The sequence below is a fragment of the Solanum dulcamara genome, chromosome 4 (assembly GCF_947179165.1).
Source record: "Solanum dulcamara chromosome 4, daSolDulc1.2, whole genome shotgun sequence".
NCBI lineage: Eukaryota > Viridiplantae > Streptophyta > Magnoliopsida > Solanales > Solanaceae > Solanum > Solanum dulcamara.
The window spans coordinates 60,591,579-60,614,106 of NC_077240.1; the positions used below are offsets into that span (position 1 = coordinate 60,591,579).

Genomic DNA, 22,528 nt, shown 5'->3' on the forward strand with positions numbered 1-22,528 from the left:
TACATTATGTTCCATATTATATAAATGTTTTAATATTTCCTCAATGTTCATGCATCCTTACATACTACATTCAAAGTACTAACGCATACTCTTTTGCCTACATGATATCACCATGTAGGGATCAGTGCTCCTCCTCTTTCGCCTCTACGTGGCTAGTTGAGATTTCGTTAGAAGACTACTTTTGGTGAGTTCCCATGTTCCGGGAATAATACTCCTTTATATTTCTAGCTTATCATATATTGAGATCTTTTATTATGGCATTTCTTCTATTATGATTGAGGGTAGGGACTTGTCTTAGCCCCGTTATATATAAAAATTAGAGGTATTATTGGACATATGTAAGTTGAATATTTACTATTATGATTTTTGCTTGTTCATTTATCGTCATTACCTATGAAAGGCTAAAAGAATGCTAAGAGGCTTGTTTGAGGTACTTTCGGGTTCCTCATTCGCTATGTCACGTCTAGGCCCTAGTCTTAGGTTTTGACAATATTAGCCTATCTAGGTTTCCCTAGCCTGGTGTGGAAGGGTAATCCAAGTTTGTATCCCAAGGGGTGATATCATATATTCACGCTCGTCATTTGTTGGATAAGGGTTGCTTGCCTTATTTGGCTCATGTACGTGATCTTATGAAGGAGTCATCTTTTTTAGAGACCACGAGGGTGGTGACAGAGTTTATGGATGTATTTCCTATAGACTTGTCGGGTGTTCATCCCGACTATGATATCAATTTTCTGATTGACTTGGAGCCGGGCACCAAGCCCATCTCTATTTCTCTTTATCGGATGACTCCGGTGGAGTTGAAGGAGTTGAAGGAAGAATTGGAAGATTTGTTAAAGAAGTGATTTATTTGACCTAGCACATCTTCATGGGGTACACCAGTCTTATTTTTTAAGAAGAAGAATGGTACTATAAGGATGTGTATTGACTATCGACAATTGAATAAAGTCACCATCAAGAACAAGTATCCTCTTCCTCGCATTGATGACTTATTCGACTAGCTTTAGGGTGTATTGGTATTCTCTAAGATTGACTTGAGTTTGTTTTACCACCAGTTGATAGTTTGGGAATTAATCCAATATCCAAAGACTGCATTCAGGATTCATTATGGGCATTATGAGTTTGTGGTTATGTCTTTTGGGTTGATTAATGCCCCGATTGCTTTTATGGAGTTGATAAACAGGGTATTCCAGCCTTATTTGGACTCTTTTGTGATTATGTTTATTGATGATATCTTGGTTTATTCGAAGTATGAGGCCGATCATGTTAGTCGTATAGGGACCATACTTAGAGATTTAGAGAGGAGAAGTTGTATGCAAAATTCTCCAAGTGTGAGTTTTGGCTTGAGTCTATGGTATTCTTAGGTCATGTAGTGACCAAGTATGGTATTATGGTCGATCCGACCAAGGTTGTAGTGGTTCGTTATTGGGTTAGGCCTACTTCGATTACCGAGATTTAGAGCTTTTATGGGTTGGCAGGCTATTATCATTGGTGTGTTCAGGGTTCTCTTCTGCTGCAGCCCCATTGACTAGGCTAACTCAAACAAACATGGGATTTCAGTGGAAAGATGAGTGTGAGGCGAGCTTTCAAAAGCTCAAGGACTTATTAACTTCAGCACCTGTTCTAGCGTTACCCGAGAAAGGTGTGGCCTTTATAGTATTATGTGATGCTTCAGGAGTTAGTTTAGGTGGTGTATTGATGAAAAAAAGGTAGAGTTATAGCCTATGCTTCTCAACAGTTGAAGACTCATGAGAAGAACTATCCTACCCACGACTTGGAGTCGGCAGCGGTGGTGTTTGTTTTGAAGTTGTGGAGGCACTATCTCTATGGTGCGCATTGTAAGGTTTTTACCGATCACCGTAGCCTTATATATATCATTTCTGAGCTGAATTTGAATATGAGGCAACATAGGTGGTTGGAGTTATTGTAAGACTATGACATCACCGTCCTTTATCATTTAGCAAAGCTAATGTGGTAGCGGATGCCTTGAGTTGCAAAGCACATAACATGGGTAGTTTGGCCTTCCTTAAGGTGGATGAGAGGCTTTTGTCTAGTTCTAGACTTGAAGTTTCTACATCTCATAGCATTTTGGCCTCTGTAGAGGCTAGTTCTACTTTGATGAATCATATTCGTGCATACCAATTTGATTATGACAAGTTGAAGTCCATTAGGGATAAAGAGTTTAGAGGTGAAGCTAAATCAACCTCTCTTGATTCTAAGGGAGTTTTGAGGATTAACAGTCACATTTATGTGCCAAAGGTTTGTTATTGGGTGTGCGTATGATATTGGAGAAGGCTTATTGTTCAAAGTATTATATTCACTCAGGAGCGGAAATGATGTTTCATGACCTGAAACTACACTATTTGTGGTATGGCATACAGAGAGACATCATTGATTTGTGACTAAGTGGGTAAACCGGGTGGTCCTATGCAAAGGATGCCCATTCCCGAATGACTCTATTTGTTACTGGATTACCCATGGCATTGGGTAAGTATGACTCTATTTGTGTGATAATAGATAGATTGACCAAATCATCCCATTTCCTTACGATGAAGATGTCACGAACCAAGCCTAGGGCCTAGATGTGACACAATATTCGAGAACCCAAAGGATCCCAACCAAGTCATATTAGCATACATTGCATACATAAGGTAAAGAAATATAACATGATAAGCGGAAGAAACAATTCAAATATCTAAGTCTAAGGGATAGAAACACTCAACCAATTTCCATAATGAACTACATCACATTTACCCTCTAAACATACCTCTAAGTCAATGCTTGATGGGGACTTTGAACAAGCTCCTAGCTCACCCGAATCATAAGAAGAATGTCAAAGTAAAAATACAAAAAAAAAGTGATGTCCTTGATGAAATAAAGACCCACCAACTCTTTGATAACTAAAGCAACTCTAGCCACAAATAGGATGATCGACGTCCTCCCCTATATTATGAGACAATATAGGCAGAATATACGTTAGTACATAAAAGGTACTAAGTATGTGAGTTATGCATGAACAAATAATAGTACAAGAATAATATGACATAAGATGCATGTCCAACATAATGAACATGAATAAGTCTTAAAATCATTTTAAAACATATGAAAATTTATGGTTAATGCATCATAAAAACTTCATAGTAGATCTCATGGGATAAGACCTTTAACCGACATATTACGACCATACGAGCTATACCAAGGAATCTGATGTAACTCCCACATCAAAAAGAGAGAGACTACTTGCCAAGGTAGACTCCGTGAGAAACAACTTTAACTCAATAGCTATATGTGGATCCATGAGTTAGGCCATGAAGGAAACCTACGTGGGCAGTGTAGTTTGGGACTTTAGGTCGCTACTAGGGTTCCCTTGGGTAGCTAACTATGTTATCAGACCGAACCCTACTTAGAAGTCCTCTTAGTGCTTAGTTAATATCTCAATAGAGTTCATTAAAATATGATCATAAACATTATAGGAAAGGATAGTAACTACCTATCAATCCATCTTTATAAAATATATTAAGAGTAGCTCATTAACATTAGTGATTCATAGAAATCCATAACTTTGGTGAAAATTGTCCTTATCACCATCTTTAAACATGATATGTGTGAGAATTGTACATATCACACCATAATAACTTTCTTAGATCATAATTAATTATCATCATAACTTTCATCATTAAATCATAATCTCAACTTTATTCATAAAAACTTTCCTTGAAAATCATTGAACTCATAATCAAACTCATGAAAATCATTTTTAAACCTCATAATCATAATTAAGATAGCTTTATGCATGGGCAATAAGAATACAACTTAAAATCATGCAATTTGTATGAAAACATGCTTATAATGATCATTGATAACATCTAAAAATGAATTTAAAACATCCTAATACAATTCATCAAAACTAGGGTTAGTGGATAATTGAAAATTGAAGAAAACTTTGAATGAACATTGGGACTACATGGGTGAAAGAAACTCATGGATCAATCATCACATACCTTGATTAAAATCACTTAGAATTGGAGAGGAAACCTTGATGAAAATCTAAAACCCTAGCTTGGAGTTTGGAGAACAACCTTGAGAGAATTTGTGTTCTTGCCTTTGGAGAATTTAGATGAATGAATTGAATAAGAGGGGAATTTGAAGAATTAGGCATATATAACTTAGCCATAAAAGCTTCTAGGTTCATTGAACCGAACCTTGAAAAAAGATTGAATTACCCTTCATTAAACTCGAATTTGGATCTACAAATCGACTTTTATGACTCGACTTGAGTCATAGTGCACGTCTTTAATTCCTATGAATTTTGGAGCCTCTAAAGTTGAGTCTATGAGTCATTGTTACAACTCATTATTTATATTACGAGTCGTTAACATGACTCATCCTACGGTTCTCTTAAAAGTTCTGAAATTGAAGCCTCTGATATTTTCTTACGAGTCCTTATTATGAATCGTAAATTTTCTTATGAATCATCAAAGTCTTTCATCCTGGAGGTCTGAAAAGACCCTAATTTTGGGGTCTCTAAAGTTGGACTATGAGTTGTCCTTACGACTAGTCAAAAGAACGATGACTCATCTTGTTGAGTCATAGAACCTCTCCTAAGGGTGACCCTGAACAAGAGCAAAGGCTCCCTCTATGACTCATTTCTACGAGTCATAAAAACCTCTATGAATTGTAGAGTGAGTTGTAGTCCTGAAATTGTTCCTTTTCCTGAGATTTCTCCTTTGTTCTAACTTTCCAAATTTTGGAGTATTATAAAAGACTAGCTACAATGCAGAGCAGTTAGCTAGGATCTACATTCACAAGATTGTTAGGTTGCATGGGGTGCCTATATCGATTATGTTGAATTGGGGTTCGTTGTTCACCTCTTACTTTTGGGAGGAATTACAGCGTTGTTTGGGTACTCGGTTAGACATGAGTTCAACATTTCACCCATGACTGATGCCTAGTCCGGGCGGATTATTCATGTGTTTGAGCATATGCTTAAGATGTATGTGATTGATTTTGGTGCCTGATAGGATCAACACTTTCCCTTGGCAGAGTTTGTCTATAATAATAGTTATCACTCCAGCATTCATATGGAAACGTTTGAGGCATTTTATGGTTGTAGATATCAATCACCCATTGGGTGGTTTGATTTAATTATTGTAGATGCATTGGATACTGATTTACTCAAAGATACTATAGAGCGAGTACACTAGATTCAGAGTCAACTATTGACAGCCTAGAGTTGTCAGAAAAGTTGTGCTGACAGGAGGGTCCATCCCTTAGAGTTTATGGTAGGCGACTATGTATGGCTAAAGATATCGCCCATGAAGGGTGTGATGAGATTCTGGAAGAAGGGTAAGCTTAGCCTGAGGTTTGTTGGCCCATTTGAAATTCTTAGGAGAGTGGGTGGGGCGGCCTATGAGTTGGCCTTGCCCCTATATTATCAGCTATCCATGAAGTTTTTCATGTTTCCATGCTTTGCAAGTATATACAAGATGAATTTCATGTAATCTCTTATAATGCAGTAGATTTTGGTCCGAATTTGACTTATGAGGAGGAATGGGTAGCCATTCCCTACGGCCAGGTTTATAAGCTCAGAACCAAGGAGATCACTTTAGAGAAAGTGCAATGGAGGTACTGGCCTATCTAGGAGGCTACATGGGAGATGGAGTCTAACTTGAGTCATAGATATCTTCATCCTTTCGCACCTATAGGTTATTTACCTTACTTTTCGTTCAAGGATAAATGTGTGTTTTAGTGGTGGATGTAATGTACGAATTCTTGAGAAATTAACTTTCTATGAAAACTGACCCTTTTACCCTTCCTTGTAGTGGTTTCATACTTAGTTTGTCTCATGGGGATGGTTGGCATGGTTCCGATGCGATTGAGCAGGATTTTGGTGATTTGAGGCCTTGGTTGGGAAATTTCATTGATAGGATTAACTGGTCAACATATGGAGATCCAAGCATCGGATGATAATTCTGTCAGTTAAATTGCATTCGGAACGTCAAGTTTGGTATAGTTGAGCATTGACTTAGAACCCCGAAGTCTTATTTATTATTTTGGGAAAATATGTTAAAAGTTGAATATTAGGCGAAAAAGGGATCCGTGAGGGTAGTTTCATCCTAACAATTTTTTTACGGAAATCCAATAATTCTATTGAGTGCGATATGTCGAATTCAGTGTAGTAGCATATCAGTTTATTTTTATCGGACCCCAAATAATTTTTAAGGGTCCGACCAAGGGCTTTATTTGACTTGGTAAATCTGCGGTAATTTGGATTCTGGTGTAGTGTTTTTTCTTCATCGCGATGGTAAGGGTGGACTCCGCTATCGCGAATCATCCTATCTTAAAGTGTCCTTTGTGATCGTGAGGGAGGCTTCTTGATCGAGACAGAGCTTCTCTCAGGTTCTTCGCGATGGCGAGGTTTAATGACTCGCGATTACGATGTGTAAAAATTACTTAAACAGTGTCAAACTCGAGAAACTTTCCCATTTATTCATTTGCACTATTTTTAAGTAATTAGAGATTTGGGAAGACAATTCTTGGAGGAATTTTTTGAGGGCTTCCATTGGGTAGGTATTTCTTTCATCCCTAAATCATTTAACCTCGCTTTTATCACCTAAAATCATTCAAAAATTATTCTTTAAAAGGTAGGTTTTGGGGGATTTTCCCCCAAATTTCAAATTCGGATTTTCAATGTTTCTTGTTAATTTTTTTGGCCAATTGTTATGTGTTTTTAAACCACTAACTTCCCGCGATGTATAGAACGTGTTTTTGAAATAAAATTTTAGATTCGACCCTTTTGCAATTTATCGGACTATTTTACCTGCGATTCTGAAACCTATCAATATGGGTGTCATTGGACTCCTTGTGACATGTATGTTTTATTCTTGATAGTGGATTGTCATTTTGAACATTGAATTCGAGCGTTGTTTGTCCGATAGAAGTGTTCGGGTGTAGTTTCGGTAATCGAAGTAGGTGTGGCTATCCTTCCTTGAGACTGAAATGGGGTTGTAGTATAAATTGGGACCATTAATTTACTTTTCAATGCCCGTGGGGGTGCTTATTTACATTGTGATGCCCGTGTGAGGGCCTATTTATGCTGTGTAGCCCGTGTGGGGGTCTTATTTTCTACCTTATCTATTTTAAGAATATGTGATTCATGGTTTTCCTATGAGAGAGGCGTGAGGAGACTATTTGGCTTGAAATGCTCGCCTAAGAGGTCGAGTTGGGGGTTTTGAGAATACTTGAGTACTAAACATTTTCTAAAAAGGGTGAATAGTTGTTTTGATGATTTCCTTCCCATTTTTATCTGATGAGGGTGATATCATGTTTAGGTTGAGCTGAGAGAACTTGAACCTAGTGTATACATATTGAGTAGAATATTGCTTTCAAGCTATATATATTGTGGTGCATTTATCCTCATTTATTACTGCATTGATCATGGGAAGTTGAGAATTGTGAAAGTCTTTTGGGAAAGAAATGCGGCAACTTTTGATCCTTGACCACGAGCTAGGTGGCAAGTTGATGAGATTTTGAGATGTGATACAGTATATAGACCGCGAGTCCCCATGGTTCATTGTCTGAAAGCCTCAGCTCGACAGGTGTATACGATAGGTTGTGCAACAACCTTGATTCTACCGCACTATCACATCATTGCATCATCATGTTGCATTGCATTACATTGACATATGTGATACTTGACTTAGCAGATTAACTGTGACATGAATTGTACTTATGTGTTTATTTTAATAGCACCGTTCTGTATAAATTTGTGGCACCGTAGCCGTAGTAGGACTCTTTTGTATGCAAGTGGAAGCATTCCCTAGTTTATTTCATAGATTTGATAAAATCCTTATATTCAATCGTCTTAACCTATTGAGTACATATGGGTTGTACTTACCCCTATTTCCGTGTCCCTATTTGATCCAGATCCTAGTCAGGGTATTCTGCGTGGCAGTTGATGTTCTTGCAATTATCACATTATCAGATTAGTGGTGAGACTTGGGGATCTGGATTGCCACTAGTTCTATCCTTCATTTCAGTCTTTGTTTTTATTCAGAGACTCATGTTATATATTCAGATTCCAATATTATATTAGATGCTCTTTGTACCTATGACACCAGGTTTTGGGATTATTTCTTCACTATCTTTCTTTTCGTGTTAATTGTGGCTTGACTTCTCCTTGGGAGTCTCGCAGGGGTTTCACTTTTTCGGCTTACACATAAGGATTAGGTTCGGAAAGTATGCCATCATTGACCTCAATTTTTGGATTGTGATATCAGATAAGAAAAATACTGTCATTTTTGATAAATGTGAAACATATACTAAAACTCATAATTAATGTTATATAATATATTATTTAAGTAATTTGCCCTATAAAAATGATTCAGGCTTAATAGGGAATCCAGCAAATTAGTTGAGCAAATTATATTAACAAAGTTTATTTATTTAGCCTATTTTGTTGAATCCAATAATTAAGTTAATGTTTAACCCACATGGCAGATAACTTTCAACATTCTCCCACTTGGACAACATTATGTCTTCGACATTTTAAAATGACATTTTGTTTAATATGACTTTAGGCTAAACTACAAGATTTGAAATATGGCAACAAATTTGAAAAAATATAGTAGTGGCACATCACATTGAACATGATCAAGTCAAGAATAATCATTAATGTTAGAATCATTGTAGTGCTTGCATTAAGAAACAACATGATCAATCCAAGCTCACATATATTAATATTCTTGTCTACATAGCACCACTAATTCAGTAGTGTAGCAACAAATAGTCAACATCGAATCCAAATCAAATTATATCATTGTCGGTCTTCAACAATTTTCTATATCATTCTATAAACATGCACATCACTGAAAAATCATATTAGATGTTTTCTAACATCATGTGGTGGATAAATCAACATGCAAGTAAGGAATAATAATAAGTTATAATTCAAATATAATAAAATTAATTACGATAGTTAATATCAAATAACAATAATTTAAATTAAATATAATAAAATTTATTATGATAGTTAATACCAAATAACAATATTTTAAATTAAATTGAAGGAGGAGGAGGAGAAACTTGAGCTATCACTAAAATGTAATGACCCTGCATGTCATTTTTGGTAATTTTTATAAAATTACCATTTTACCCCTCCCAGTAGTTTTCTCGAGTCATGTTTGATCAGTATTCGGAGTCGGTGTTGTGAAATTCATTGAAAAGTCAAGGTTTTGGCAAATTTTGAAATTTGAGGTCTTAAGTTGCTTAAAAGTGGTATTTGGTGTCATATGTAGTTTTGAATCTCGAAATGAAATTATGTCAATTCAAACAGCTCCGGAATTAAGAATTTGGTCTAGAGGAGTTGAAAGAATCTGATTCGAAGTTATATCGGAGATTTGAGGTCTTAAAGAGGAATTTCTTAAAATTTTGATCAACGGATTGACTTTGTTCAATATTTGGAAATCTGATGTTCGGAATATAATTCTGATGACTCCGTTGAATTCCGGGGATGATTTTTGATCCACGAGTTGTCCTAGTTAAATCTTTTAGGTCTCGAGTTTGATTTGGTCTTTTATGGTCTAAAGTTATTTTCATTGCGACTTATCAAAATTTGGGTCAAGGAGACCTCAAATTTGAATTCTAATAGTTCCATTGAGCCCGTACCGTCATAATTAGTATAGTAGCACATAAGGTTTGAGTGTGCGGAATTCTGAACGAATCACGAGGGCCGATTCCATGACTTTGAGAATTGTTTGAATTCGTTGTCGACTGGTGTTCCTTTGATCTTTGTATTCGTGGATCTTCTTGACCACGTTTGTGAATGGTCAGTTCCTTGATCACGTTCATGGAGGATTCATCGCATTTGTGAAGGGTTGAGTTCAGTGAACTTCGTGTTTGCGGAGCTCCATCCGCTTTCGCGAAGAGTCCAATGATCCTTCATCATGTTCACGGGTTTAATGTGCCGCGATCGCAGAGAGAAATTCTTCCGCCTGAAATAGTGACTTCCGAAAAAGTCAGAAATAGGCCATTTTCCACCATTTTTGAATTTGTAAAGCTTGGGTAGGTGATTTTCAAAGAATTGTTGAGGCAAACCTCTTGGTTAAGTGATTTAAACCCTTAATCTTTGTAACCCATTAATTAATTGTGGACTTTAACTTTAAAATTGGTGGTTTTGAATTGGTGAAATTGAGTTTTTCAAGAACTTTAGAATTTTCATTAAACAGATGATTGTGATATGATATAACCTCATATTTCAAAATGGTTTTCACCAATAAATTTCTAATACTATGAGGAACACTTTCATCCAAAAAAATTTAGATTTCCCATTCATTTTCAGAATTGGATTTTTGGGTTGGTTTCGGCCCGAATTTAAAAATTTTTGATTTTGACATCGTTAGTTCCATAATTTGATTAGGAATTCATAGTTGAAAAGATTTTATTTATTTGGAATGTCGGCGTAAGGGCAAGGCTGAGATTTTGGAGTAGTTCGGGGTAAATTCTAGGCAAGTGAAACTCTAAACCTTCGTAAGCTTTGTAGAACCTTGTACTCTTGTTACATGCAATGTGTATTGATGTGAACTTGATAATTGGATTGATTATGAATCATGAAAACACTAAGGTTGATTATTGGGGATATAAAGAAGACATTTGAACTAAAGAATCGAGGTATTTGAATTAATTGACATTGTTGACTCGTTGTGGAGATTACACTGTGATATCATTGATATGAATTGTCTATGGTATTGGACTTCATTTCATTTCCTATCATTACATGAGAATTTTCATATGTATTTGGGTTGAAACTTATCATAAAGTCTAAATTGAGGATTACGCCAATGTGAAATTGTTCCGGCTAAGTTATGGTGAAAGAGGAAAACAAATAGGATTCATGGGACATGGCACGCGCCATGTTTGTTATTTTATTGCATTAGAGGGACGTGCCATGCGTTGTAGTTGTTATTTTATTGCATTTGAGGGACGTCCCACGTGTCGTGGTTGTTACTTTATTCCACTCGAGGGATGTGTCATGCATCGTGGTTGTTTTCTTAGCATCTCATTAGGCACTCATTACATTGCATTGCATCGGTTTGATTATCTAAGTATGTTCTCTGACTATGTGTAATTATGAATGATATATATGCGATATTGATGATTTCTATTTGGAATATTGAAATAAATTTGATTTACATGCTAAATGAGTTATATTTATATATATATATATATATATATATATATATATATATATATATATATATATATATTATATATATATATATATATTATTAGATTTGGTTGCTCTACTTGCATGTTTTAGTTATGGAGGTTCATATGGTGCATTAGGAGTACTTTTTTCTATTTAGCTTTACCTATGTTTATTGTATTACTTGTTGAGTATCGTATTTCTTGGTACTCATCCCTTGCTATCTACACCTGTGTATGTTCCAAGCTCAAACAGTGATACAAATTCCCTTATTCTTCCTCTACGGCTATCGAGGATACTTAAGAGGTAGTTATTGACTCCAACGATCTCTTTTGTTTCTTATTACAAGATTAATTTTGTTTGAGAGACAAATGCATTGAGATTTGTACTTATCTTTCATTCTTATTATATAAGAGGCTCATACATGTGACAACCAATTATTTGGGGTATTGTAAATGACTAAGACTTTAGTTGTTACATAGTTTTCTATTTATTTAGATTGTTTCCGCTTTATTTCCATTTCTATTTGTGTTTGACATGACTTGTCTTAGTAGGTTGAGACGAGTGCCATCACACCTAGATTCGGGTCATGACAAAATGGTATCAAAGCCTCAGGTTCATATGTCTCACATGTAAAAGCCAAGTCTAAGTAGAGTCTCGAGGATCGGTACGAATATGCCTATACTTATCTTTGAGAGGCTACGAAGACTGTTTGGAAACTTCCTTTATTCGTTATTTCTTATCGTGCCAAGCTTTTATCGCTAGTGCTGAGTGCCACCTATTATTTTGGCATATGCCAAGGACCAAAGCTATAACTATTAGTAGAGGGGAGGCACTCTCCGCGACAGTTGTTAAAATCCCGAGTAGAGGTCGGGGCCGAGCCAGAGGCCTAAGACATAGAGTAGTTGCTTGTAGAGGTCATACTTGAGGAGTGGCACCTGCCCGAGAACGTGCTAGAGACGCATCCCTAGAGCTATATATTGAGGTTGTTGAGGACCAGGTTTCTACAGAATTTGTGGTACCATTGTTTCAGAAGACCTATTAGGATATTTGGTGTGTTAGGGAGTTTTACTCAGGGTGCTGCAGGCACGCCACAGGGTTAGTCGAGGCACAAACCCTAGATCATTATCCGATCCAGTTATCTAGGATCAGGTGGGCGAACCACCTTTGGTTTCCACACCCATTGTTGGTGTGTAGATTACTCTAGATATGGCCATGACTATAGTAGATCAACAGTGTTATGAGAGGTTTCAGAAGATAAAACCACCCTATTTCTAGGGTGGTAGGAGCGAGGACGCTCATGAAATTTTGATGCTATGTCATGAGATGCTAGAGGCAGTGAGTATGGTTGATGCCCGAGGAATTCTTTTTGTCGTACTCCAGCTCTATGGGCCAGCCAGGGAGTGGTGGAGGACATTCATGAGGTCCTGATATGTAGGATCCCCTAAGGTGGAGTAGGGTGCTTTCGCTAGTGCATTTGAGGATCGCTTCATCCCATAGAGCATATACGAGGAGAGTCGGTTGAGATTTGAGAACTTAACTTAGGGTGGTATGTCTGTTGCCAAGTATGAGGAATTATTTTTTCAGTTACTGAGGCATGCTGCGGCATTGATCCCAGATGAGGCGGAGAGATTCTATAGGTTTTTGAGGGGATTAACTTTTCCATTTGCTTGTATGTTTTCACATCAGCACGTGAGAGGACTTTCTTCCAGTCCATAGTTAGAACAACCAAGGAGGTGAAGTTGATGGTCAAAGAGGAGTTCGGAGACCACAAGAGGGCCTTCTCCAGTGGTCATTTATCAGGAACCCTCATCAGGAGTTAGAGGATCGCATAGAGGTGGTAGTTTATTTCAGTGACAAAGACCCGTCCATGCTTCTACGCTAATCGCCAAGGGTGGATAAGTAGTTCAAGGGTCCCACAATTATGACATAGGTGGTAATGGTACTTCATCGGGTTTATCATAGTAGGGTTCGACTTAGAGTTATTGCTATACCTGTGGGGATCTTGGTCATCTCATGTGGAGATGTCCTGCTCAGGGTTGTGGTGGATCCTAGCCTAGTCCATCAGCTCTAGCTAGAATACTTGCCCCACCTACTAGAGGTCGAGGAAGAGATCAGGCTAGTAGGGGTGGTCGTACTTCTGATCGGGTTGCTCGTGGTGCTATAGTTCCATAGGGAGGAGGTAGAGGTGTTATGCAGGGTAGAAGTGGTAGGGGAGCATAATGCTATTCTTTTCTAGGGAGGCCTGAGGCCGAGTCATCCGATGCAGTTATCACATGTATCATCCTAGTTTTCCATTGACCTGCATCAGTGTTATTTGATTCTGTATATACTTTCTGCTATGTGTCTACCTATTTTGCATCTTGATTTGATTTGACTTGTGATCGCATGGCCATGCCTTTTTATTTCTACACCTATGGGTGAGCCCTTAGTGGTGGACCGAGTGTATAGATCATGTCTTATTTCTTTAGGTGGGTATGATACTTGGATAGACATAATTATTCTGGGAATGGTAGACTATGATGTGATATTAGGTATGGATAGGCTTTCTTCTTATCGTGCTAATCTTGATTGCTATGCTAAGACTGTGACTTTAGCGATACTTGGTATTCCCAGGATCGAGTGGAAGGGAAAAAGTGGTTCTTATATTAGTAACGCCATCTCCTATATGGGTGCTCAAAGATTGATTGATAGAGGGTGTATGTCATATTTAGCTTTTATTCAGGATATTAGCGCCGAATTACCTTCTATAGAGTGTATTCCCTCAATAGGCATCATGTGGGATCTACGATCGACTGTGCCCATTGTTGGCTTTGCAGATGCTTTCAAATACTCCAGTAGTATATTCCATTCATTGTATATATCCCTTTTTCGTGTCATTGACATCAGAGATTACATTAAGTGGTTTGAATCTAAATTGATTTTAGGCTGTACACCTAATTTTCCTAGGATTGTAGTTCAATCGGTCAGAGCACCGCCCTGTCAAGGCAGAAGCTCTTGTTCGTAGACAAAGTAGATTCGGAATAGTCTTTCATTCCAAGGCATAACTTGTATCCATGCACTTCATATTCGCCCGGAGTTCGCTCCCAGAAATATAGCCATCCCTGCCCCCTCACGTCAATCCCACGAGCCACTTAAAAGAAAGCCATTTGCACCGGGCGCACTATGCTTTCCCTTGCCCAGATGTTCGCCTTTCTAAGTCAAGTAATGGTGACCCACCGAAGACTGGAGCTTCGTAACATGTTGACGAAGGCCCCCGAGATGGACCAGTTGAAGTATCTAGCCAGCCCGTGAGGAAAGGTGGTAGATGATACTTCGATATTGCGTACGTCACCCAAGGAGTTTGTCGGATAACTCTTCTATAGAGTTCATTAATATTTGAGCTCATTAGTTTAGCCCCATCTATCTAAATGATCGGTCTCAACTCAGGAGAAAGAAATGGTAATAGACACAAAACCATCCATTCTGGCACTATATTTGTTCGAATAAAATGCTTAGCCAATTCCACACGTCTAACCAAAAAGTCCTTTAGGGGCAAAAGGGAAAAGAACGATGTTTGATGTGAACGGAAGCTCATCCCTTTTCTTGCAGGAGTGCTAACGCGCGACCTTACGTTTTCTTCCACTTGCTCTACAGTACGAGCCTCATACAGAGCCGCGCTCCTTTAATATGATGAGAAGAAGGGGGCCGACCTCTTGGGATCAGCACGGGAAGCACATGCTTATCGAATAGGAGGACAGAAAGAGGTTGGCTAAGGAGTTTTTTGATGTGTTCCCTACTGATTTTCTGAGAGTTCCTCTGGATAGCATTATTCACTTTGCTATTGACTTGGAGCCGATCAATAAGCTCATTTCTATTGCACCTTATTGCATGACTATGACAGAGTTGAAGGAATTAAAGGACCATTTGCAAGATTTGTTGAGTAGAGGTTTATTCGCCAAAGTGTGTCACCTTGGGGTGCACCGGTTCTGTTTGTGAAGAAGAAGAATGTGACAATGAGGATGTGAACTAATTAAAGACAGTTGAACAAGGTGACAGTCTAGAAAAAATATCCTGTCCCTCACATTGATATTTATTTGGTCAGCTTCCGAGAGCGGCCTTGTTCTCTAATATTGACTTGAGATCCGGTTATCATCAACTGAGGATTAGACCATTGTACATTCCCAATATAGCTTTCTGAACCCATTTTAGCCATTATGAATTTCTAGTTATGTCTTTTAGGCTGACCAATGGCTCGAAAGCGTTCATATAATGAATAGGGTATTTCGGTCGTATTTAGACTTCTTTGTGATTATTTTAATTGATGATATCTTGGTGTACTCCAAGACAGAGGAGGATCATGCTTGTTATTTGAGATCGCTGCTTCAGAAATTGAGAGAGCAGAATTAGTATGCAAAGTTCTCCAAATGTGAGTTTTGGCTTGATTCTATAGCATTTGTTGGACACATGGTGTCCAAGGAGGGTATTAGGGTGGATCTGGCGAAGATTGAGGCAGTTAGAGGCTGGACCAGGCCTACTTCTCCTACTGAGATTTGGAGCTTCATGGATTTGGTTGGTTATTATTGACACTTTGTGCAGGGATTCTCTATTTGTCACGATCCAAGGCTAGGGCCTAGATGAGATACGGCGAATGAGACACCCGGAGGTACCTCACCCAAGTTTCTTAGCATTCATCTAGCTTTTCATTGGTAATGACATTCAACAACAAGCGGAAATAAAGAGGGGTAGAGGGACTAAGGGAAACATCATAAAATAAAAGTTCATGTCAAACTTAGAACGTCATACATTTATGTCCAAACATACCTCTACTAAAATACTTGGCAGGGGTTAAGACAAGCCCCTAGCTCACCCTCATAATAAATGGAAACAAGTACCATGAAAGGTATCCAAAAGCCTTTGCATAACATAAGCTAGAAAAGAGAAGGAATATTGTTCCCTAAATAAGGGAACTCACCAAAATAGTACCCTTCAATGAATCTAACTAGCCACGTGGAGGTGAATTTGGAGCAACGCTGGTCCCTATATGGTGATATCATGTAGGTAAAAGAATATATGTTAGTACTTTGAATGTACTATGTATGTAGGCATGCAATTTAATTAAAACGTTAAAGCATTATAAGATAAAATATATAAGTAGATGCATGCATAAGCAATAAACATAAAAAACATTGAAACAGTCATTTTTTATGGGAAGATGACTCTAACCGACATCTAAGACCATGCAAGCTATTATATGGAATCCAACATAACCACCTATTTGGCACAAGGAGTCTAATTTTCGGTTAGAACTTCATCACTTCATTCATTTCTTTAACTTTAACTTTAAGGGCTTTGGTGGATCCACTAGCCTAAGCCTACAAGGGATCCTATGTTAGCACATAGTTAATGGAAAAAAGGGTTACTACTAGAATTTCCTTATTGAATTCCATAATCATTTCCATAGTGTTAGATCATCAAAACTTCATTCGATAAAATAGCTCATTAAAAACCTTTCATTTGATTCACACAAGTGAGAATTGGCCTTTCACAAGTTGAATCCATCATTTCATAATCATTTCATCATTATTTTATTTTATAAGACTCCTTCAATCATAAACATTCATTTGGAGTCAAAAGCTTTCAATTCAAACTTCATTGTGAACGTAGTAAAAATAAATTGGGTTCTATTCAATCCAACTTTCAAATCATCAAGATCAATGCTAGCATGCATAAGAGTGATATAATACAGTAATTAAAACGTACTTGAAACAACCCACCAATTTACTCTAAAACCCTTTCATGCCTTCAAATAGGGACCTTTGATAGGAATTATCAATTTCATGCAATTAAGGACCAATGTCAGCTAATATAGCTAAATATACATCAAATTTTCAATAATCTATCCATTTGGAAATCATGATATGAAAACCCATAACATTCACCATTTAAATTTTAATTACTAAGTTGAGAAAATACTTGGGCTTCATGGGTAGAAAAACCCATTAATGAGACCCACATACCTTGGGGAATAAATCCCTAATGCAAGCATTGAAAACGAAGACTTGAAGACCTTGGAATGAAACCCTAGCTCTCTTTGGTGAAGAAAAAGACCTTGAGAGGATAGGGTTTTGAGTCTTAGAACTTGAGTGAGAATAATGTGTTCGGAAAGGCTTAGGTTCATTTAAATACTCTAGAGTATTCCCCAAAACAACTTCACTTTAATGTCAAAATATAGGGAAAGACCGAATTACCCCTATTAAAAACTGGTCGGATTTGATCCTACGACTGGTCCTTATGACTCGTAGGACCTTATACAAGTTGTAGAGAGGAATTGTCCTGTAGAGTATGAGAAAGACCCTGAGAACTAGCCCTTAGGACATCCTTTACCACTCATCCATACGAGTCATAGACACTTTTATTCGTAGAAGTGACTCGTCCTGCAGGGTCTGAGAAACACCTGAGGACTGAGTCTCTGAAGTTTCTTGACGAGTTATTTGTACGACTCTTCGTCTTTCCTAAGAGTTGTAACATGTACTCGTAGACCCACTCCTTTCCTTAGCCAAATTATAAACCTCAAACTTAGTCCAACTAGTCACTTCTATGACTTGTAGGAGCTTCTACGACTTGTAGACTGAGTCTACGAGTCGTAGAACATGAATCCAGCCTAATTCCCAAAGTCTTTTCCTTCATTTCGACTTTTCAACTTACAGAGTCTTACAATATCTCCCCTTTGGGAACATTCGTCCCCAAATGGGATTCGAGTAGCATAGAAAGAAAACGGAATGAGGATTAGCAACCCAAAATGAAAATACAATGATACTTGAAATGCATAGAACATGAGACCTTTAAACTTAACATGAAACATGACTTTAAAAAAATTCAATTTCATGAACATACATGCAAATGAGAGACTTAGGAAAATCTGAAACGTAAGAGTCTTAAAAACTTGAGCATGAATAGCTTAGTACCTTAGGCTTGAGTAGAATGAAAGAGATGAGGGTATCGCTTTAACATATCCGTTTTTGCTTCGCATGTAGCGCTTTCAACTTGTTGATTCCTCCAAAGGAATTTAACGGATGCAACTTCCCTGTTCCTCAATCTCTTGACTTGATGGTCCAAAATTTCAACCGGGACCTCTTCATAGGTCAAGTTCTCTTCAACATTCACTACTTCCAATGGCACAATGAAGCTAGGATCACACACACATTTTCTCAACATAGACACATGGAACACCGGATGAACCATGGCTATTTCCAATGACAACTCCAACTCATAAGCAACCTTGCCAACACATCTCAAGATTTTATATGACCCCACATACCTAGGGCTCAACTTTCTTATCTTACCAAATTGAACTACACCCTTCATGGGTGAAACCTTAAAGTATACCCAATCATTCACATTAAACTCAAGAACCCTTCTCCTTGTATCAGAATAGGACTTTTGACGAATTTGAGCCATCTTCAATCTTTCTCTAATGATTTTCACAATCTCTAAGGAATCAATAACCAAATTGGGACCCAATAAGGTCATCGCACCCACTTTGAACCAACCAATCGGAGCCTACATCGTCTTTCATTCAAAACCTCAAATGGCATCATCTCAATGCTTGAGTGGTAGCTATTATTGTAGGTGAACTAAATAAGCGGTAGATGGTCATCCCAACTTTCTTTGAACTCCAATACACAAGCCCTTAACATATCCTCTATTGTTTGAATTGTCCACTCGGCTTGCCCATCGGTTTGAGGATGGAATGAGGTACTTAGCTGCACCATAGTACCAAGACCCCTTTGAAATGATTTCCAAAAATGATAAGTGAATTGGGAACCACCATCTTAAATAATTGACAAAGTCACACTATGCAACCTTACCGATTTTCGAATATACAACTTAGCATAATCCTCGGCACTATAAGAAGTCTTGACTGGTAGAAAATAAGTTGACTTTTTCATTCTATCAACGATCACCCATATCGAGTAATGATGTTTCTGAATATGAGGCAAACTCACTATAAAGTCCATGTTGTCAATGTCTTATTCTAGGCCACCTGGCCTTAACTTGTTGGCAATTTGGACATTCGGCCACAAACCTTGCTATGTCCTTTTTCATGTCACCCCACCAATAAAGCTCTTTGAAGTCTCGTTACATTTTAGTCAAATGGGGGTGAATAAAATATGAAGAATTGTGAGTCTCCTTCAGGATCAAACTCCTTAGGCCATCCACATTCAAAGCACATAATCGACCTTAGTAGTGAAGCACTTCATCTCAGTTTTGTGAAAAGACTTCTACTCTGTTTTCCTTCACCCATTGCTTTAACTCTGCCAATATCGGGTCAAAGTCTTGCTTTATCTTAACATCTACTATCAAAGATGATTCAGACCCATTTTGCACATACACACCACCATCATCGGAACCACTCAACTTCACCCCAACCTAGCCAACCGGTGAACATCCTTTACTAACTCTCTCTTCCCTTCATCAACATAAGCCCCACTCCCCATAGACATCCTACTAAGTGCATCGGCAGCAACATTGGCTTCACCCAAATGATAATGCACACTCATGTCAGTCCTTGAGGGGTTCAAACCACCTCATCTGCCTTAGATTGAGGTCCTTTTTAGTGAACATATATTGGAGACTTTTTGATTGGATAAACACATCCACATGTACCTGACACCAAATCATTAAGGCAAATACAACGGCCGCCAACTCAAGATCATTGATAAGGTAGTTACGTTCATGCACTTTCAATTTCCTAGAAGCATAGGCTATAACTTTGCTATTTTGCATCAAGACAGAATCCAAACCGACCCTTGAAGCATCACAATACACCACAAACCCTTCTAATCCTTTTGGTGGAGTCAAAATAAGAGCGGAGGTAAGTCGATATTTTAATGTTTGGAAATTCTTTTTATACTCATCCATCCATAGGAACTTTGCCTTGTTTTAGGTCAATTTCGTCATAGGAAATGAGATGGAAGATAACCCTTCAACGAACCTTCTATAATACCCGACTAGACCCAAACAGCTCCTAATGTTCGAAGGAGACTGTCACGCCTCGGGAGGGTACCCTAGGTGTGACCGGCACTCAAAAGCCATTTTTGGCCTTCAAGCGAACCACCTGGTCCAGTCACACTTTCATTCGATCACATTCTCTCAGCGAAAGACTCAATCATAGGCATACTATTCATATTTTAAGGCCGAAGGCCAAACACTATCAAATCGACAAACAAGTATAATAAAACTATTCAAAATAACAGTCCAACATTCCTACACTCTGGTCTATGAAGTCTCTATCAATAATCTAGGAGGTGCCAATGACAAGCCCATGGCTACCAACCGTCAAAATAAAGAAAACAAAACAAAACTATAAAGAAGGTCTTGGCATCCTCCGGAAGCTAGGAGGGCTCACCAAGTAGCTGGGAGTGTGTAGATCCTCAACGGTGCACCGGTTGATGATATATGGTATCTGTCTCTGCATCATTTAATGATACAGGCCAAATGGCGTCAGTACATGAAATATACGAGTATGTAAAATGACCGAATAATACAACATCAGAAAAGGGTCAACCCATCTCGGAAATCTCAACTTAGAAGGAAGGAAACAACTCAATCAAGTGTCCTAAGTCTAACAAGAAGCGGGTTAGACGGAACCAAATCACATGCCTCTCAACTCAAACTGACTCAGAGTACTATCAAGACCTAAATGGGAGTTTCTCTTATCCGACAACCATCACTTATGAGCCAGTGATAGTACAACAAGCCGACATTGTTGCCACGTCCGTTCATACCTTGCTAGGGTATGAATGAGTCACCAATCATTGATTCCATCGATCGGTCAAGTCCTATCATTTCAGGACAATAAAATAGGAAATATCCGACTTTAACGGTTCGATCCCAATGGGAAGCATCCGACTTTAACAGTTCCATCCCTACCTACGTTGGCGGCGTAGTTTATGGGGTTCGAGTATGGACTATACTCTTACCCGCTTCGGTGCTCGATACTCCTCCCATGACTCCGTTCTCATAAAAATCCATCCAATCAACTCAGACAAGTCATCTCGGCTAGTCTCATTTAGAACCTTGCCAACTCATCAACTCTATCCTCAATTCAACTCAATCAAGTGTACATTAGATAAGCATTTATAACAATCTACCAACATATTCAACCATTTCTCTCCTCATTTATTACATCCTTAGCACTCATCACAACTCCAAGGTTTTTAAATCAACAATTCAAGAGGAATAACACATTTAAGGAAATTGACATATTTAACATAATCACATAGTTAAGGAAATCAACAAAGTATGTTAACAACTCATCTCCATCGACTCATGCTAACAAGAAGATTTTAGGAATTTCTTAGCTCAACAACATCAACATAATAGGAATCAATTAAATAGGTGACAAGACTCATTTGAACATAAACCTACCAAGAAACTCCATTCTTATGGACATTTAACCTCAAAGAAAGTATAGGGCACATCGGTGGACTCAACCCATGCTTTGAGTAGCCTTACATACCTTAGTGAAGACTTGAAGAAAACCTTGTTGTTGGGTCTTCAATGGGAAACTTGAATTTCTTGAAGCTCTTGAATGAAATCTTTGTTGGAGAAGGATTGAAGAAGAAGAGAGGGATTTCTAGGGCTTTTAGAGAGAGAGGAGCTGAAAATAATGGTCCAAAATGTTCTAAGCCTAATACATATATAATTTGGGAAAATTTCCAAATTGCCCTTTCTCAAAAATCTGGAAAATAGGCCAAAATCACTCTTGGCGCGATAGTGGCGCGTCGCGCCACTGCAGCGCCAAGTCGAATAGGCTTAAAAACCCTGCAACCCAATAGTGGCGCGTCGCGCCAGGGACTAAACTACTGAGGCTGTTTTGTGGCACGATAGTGGCGTGTCGCGCCCTTACAGCGCCAAGCCTATATTTTTGGGTTCTGGAAAATAGGCTTGAAAACCCTGCACATCTCGTAGTGGCGCGCCGCGCCAGGGACTAAACTTCTGAGGCTTGTTCCTGGCGCGATAGTGGCGCATCGCGCCACTGCGGCGCCAAGCCCAGATTTCCAGCAGTTGCAACCCAGGCCTGAAATTCCTGCCATGCTAGTTTGTCTTAGGATCGTCATATCTTTTGACTCGAAACTCCAAAAATTACATTCTTGGTGGCGTAGGAAAGAAGACTCGATGAACTTTAATTTAATAGGTCGTGGGCCATCCTGATTGTCGTCTTTCAAAAGATAGGATCGTTAGAAGTCGACCCCTTAGACGAACTCATTCTAAAACTTAGCCACGATGAATTCTCGGACTTAGCTTGGTCCTAGGGGTCCTTTGTGACCCCACATCACC

At 38.4% G+C, this 22,528-nt stretch overlaps 1 protein-coding gene across 1 annotated transcript; it reads left to right on the forward strand.

The window, feature by feature from the left end:
- The first annotated feature begins 1,548 nt into the window (after positions 1-1,548).
- On the forward strand, positions 1,549-5,967 carry LOC129884283 (uncharacterized). The gene is made up of 4 exons (XM_055958605.1): positions 1,549-1,709; positions 1,962-2,259; positions 5,477-5,625; positions 5,823-5,967. Exons 1-4 carry the CDS (start codon positions 1,549-1,551, stop codon positions 5,965-5,967), a joined length of 753 nt encoding a protein of 250 aa, XP_055814580.1.
- Positions 5,968-22,528: the final 16,561 nt, after the last annotated feature.

Bases quoted from the DNA above. Each gene is read 5' to 3' on its own strand.
- LOC129884283 (XM_055958605.1), top strand. From the start codon at position 1,549: ATGGGATTTCAGTGGAAAGATGAGTGTGAGGCGAGCTTTCAAAAGCTC. The intron at 2,260-5,476 runs GTTTGTTATTGG...ATGCTTTGCAAG, and splicing joins GTCACATTTATGTGCCAAAG to TATATACAAGATGAATTTCA. The intron at 5,626-5,822 runs GTACTGGCCTAT...CCTTCCTTGTAG, and splicing joins TTAGAGAAAGTGCAATGGAG to TGGTTTCATACTTAGTTTGT.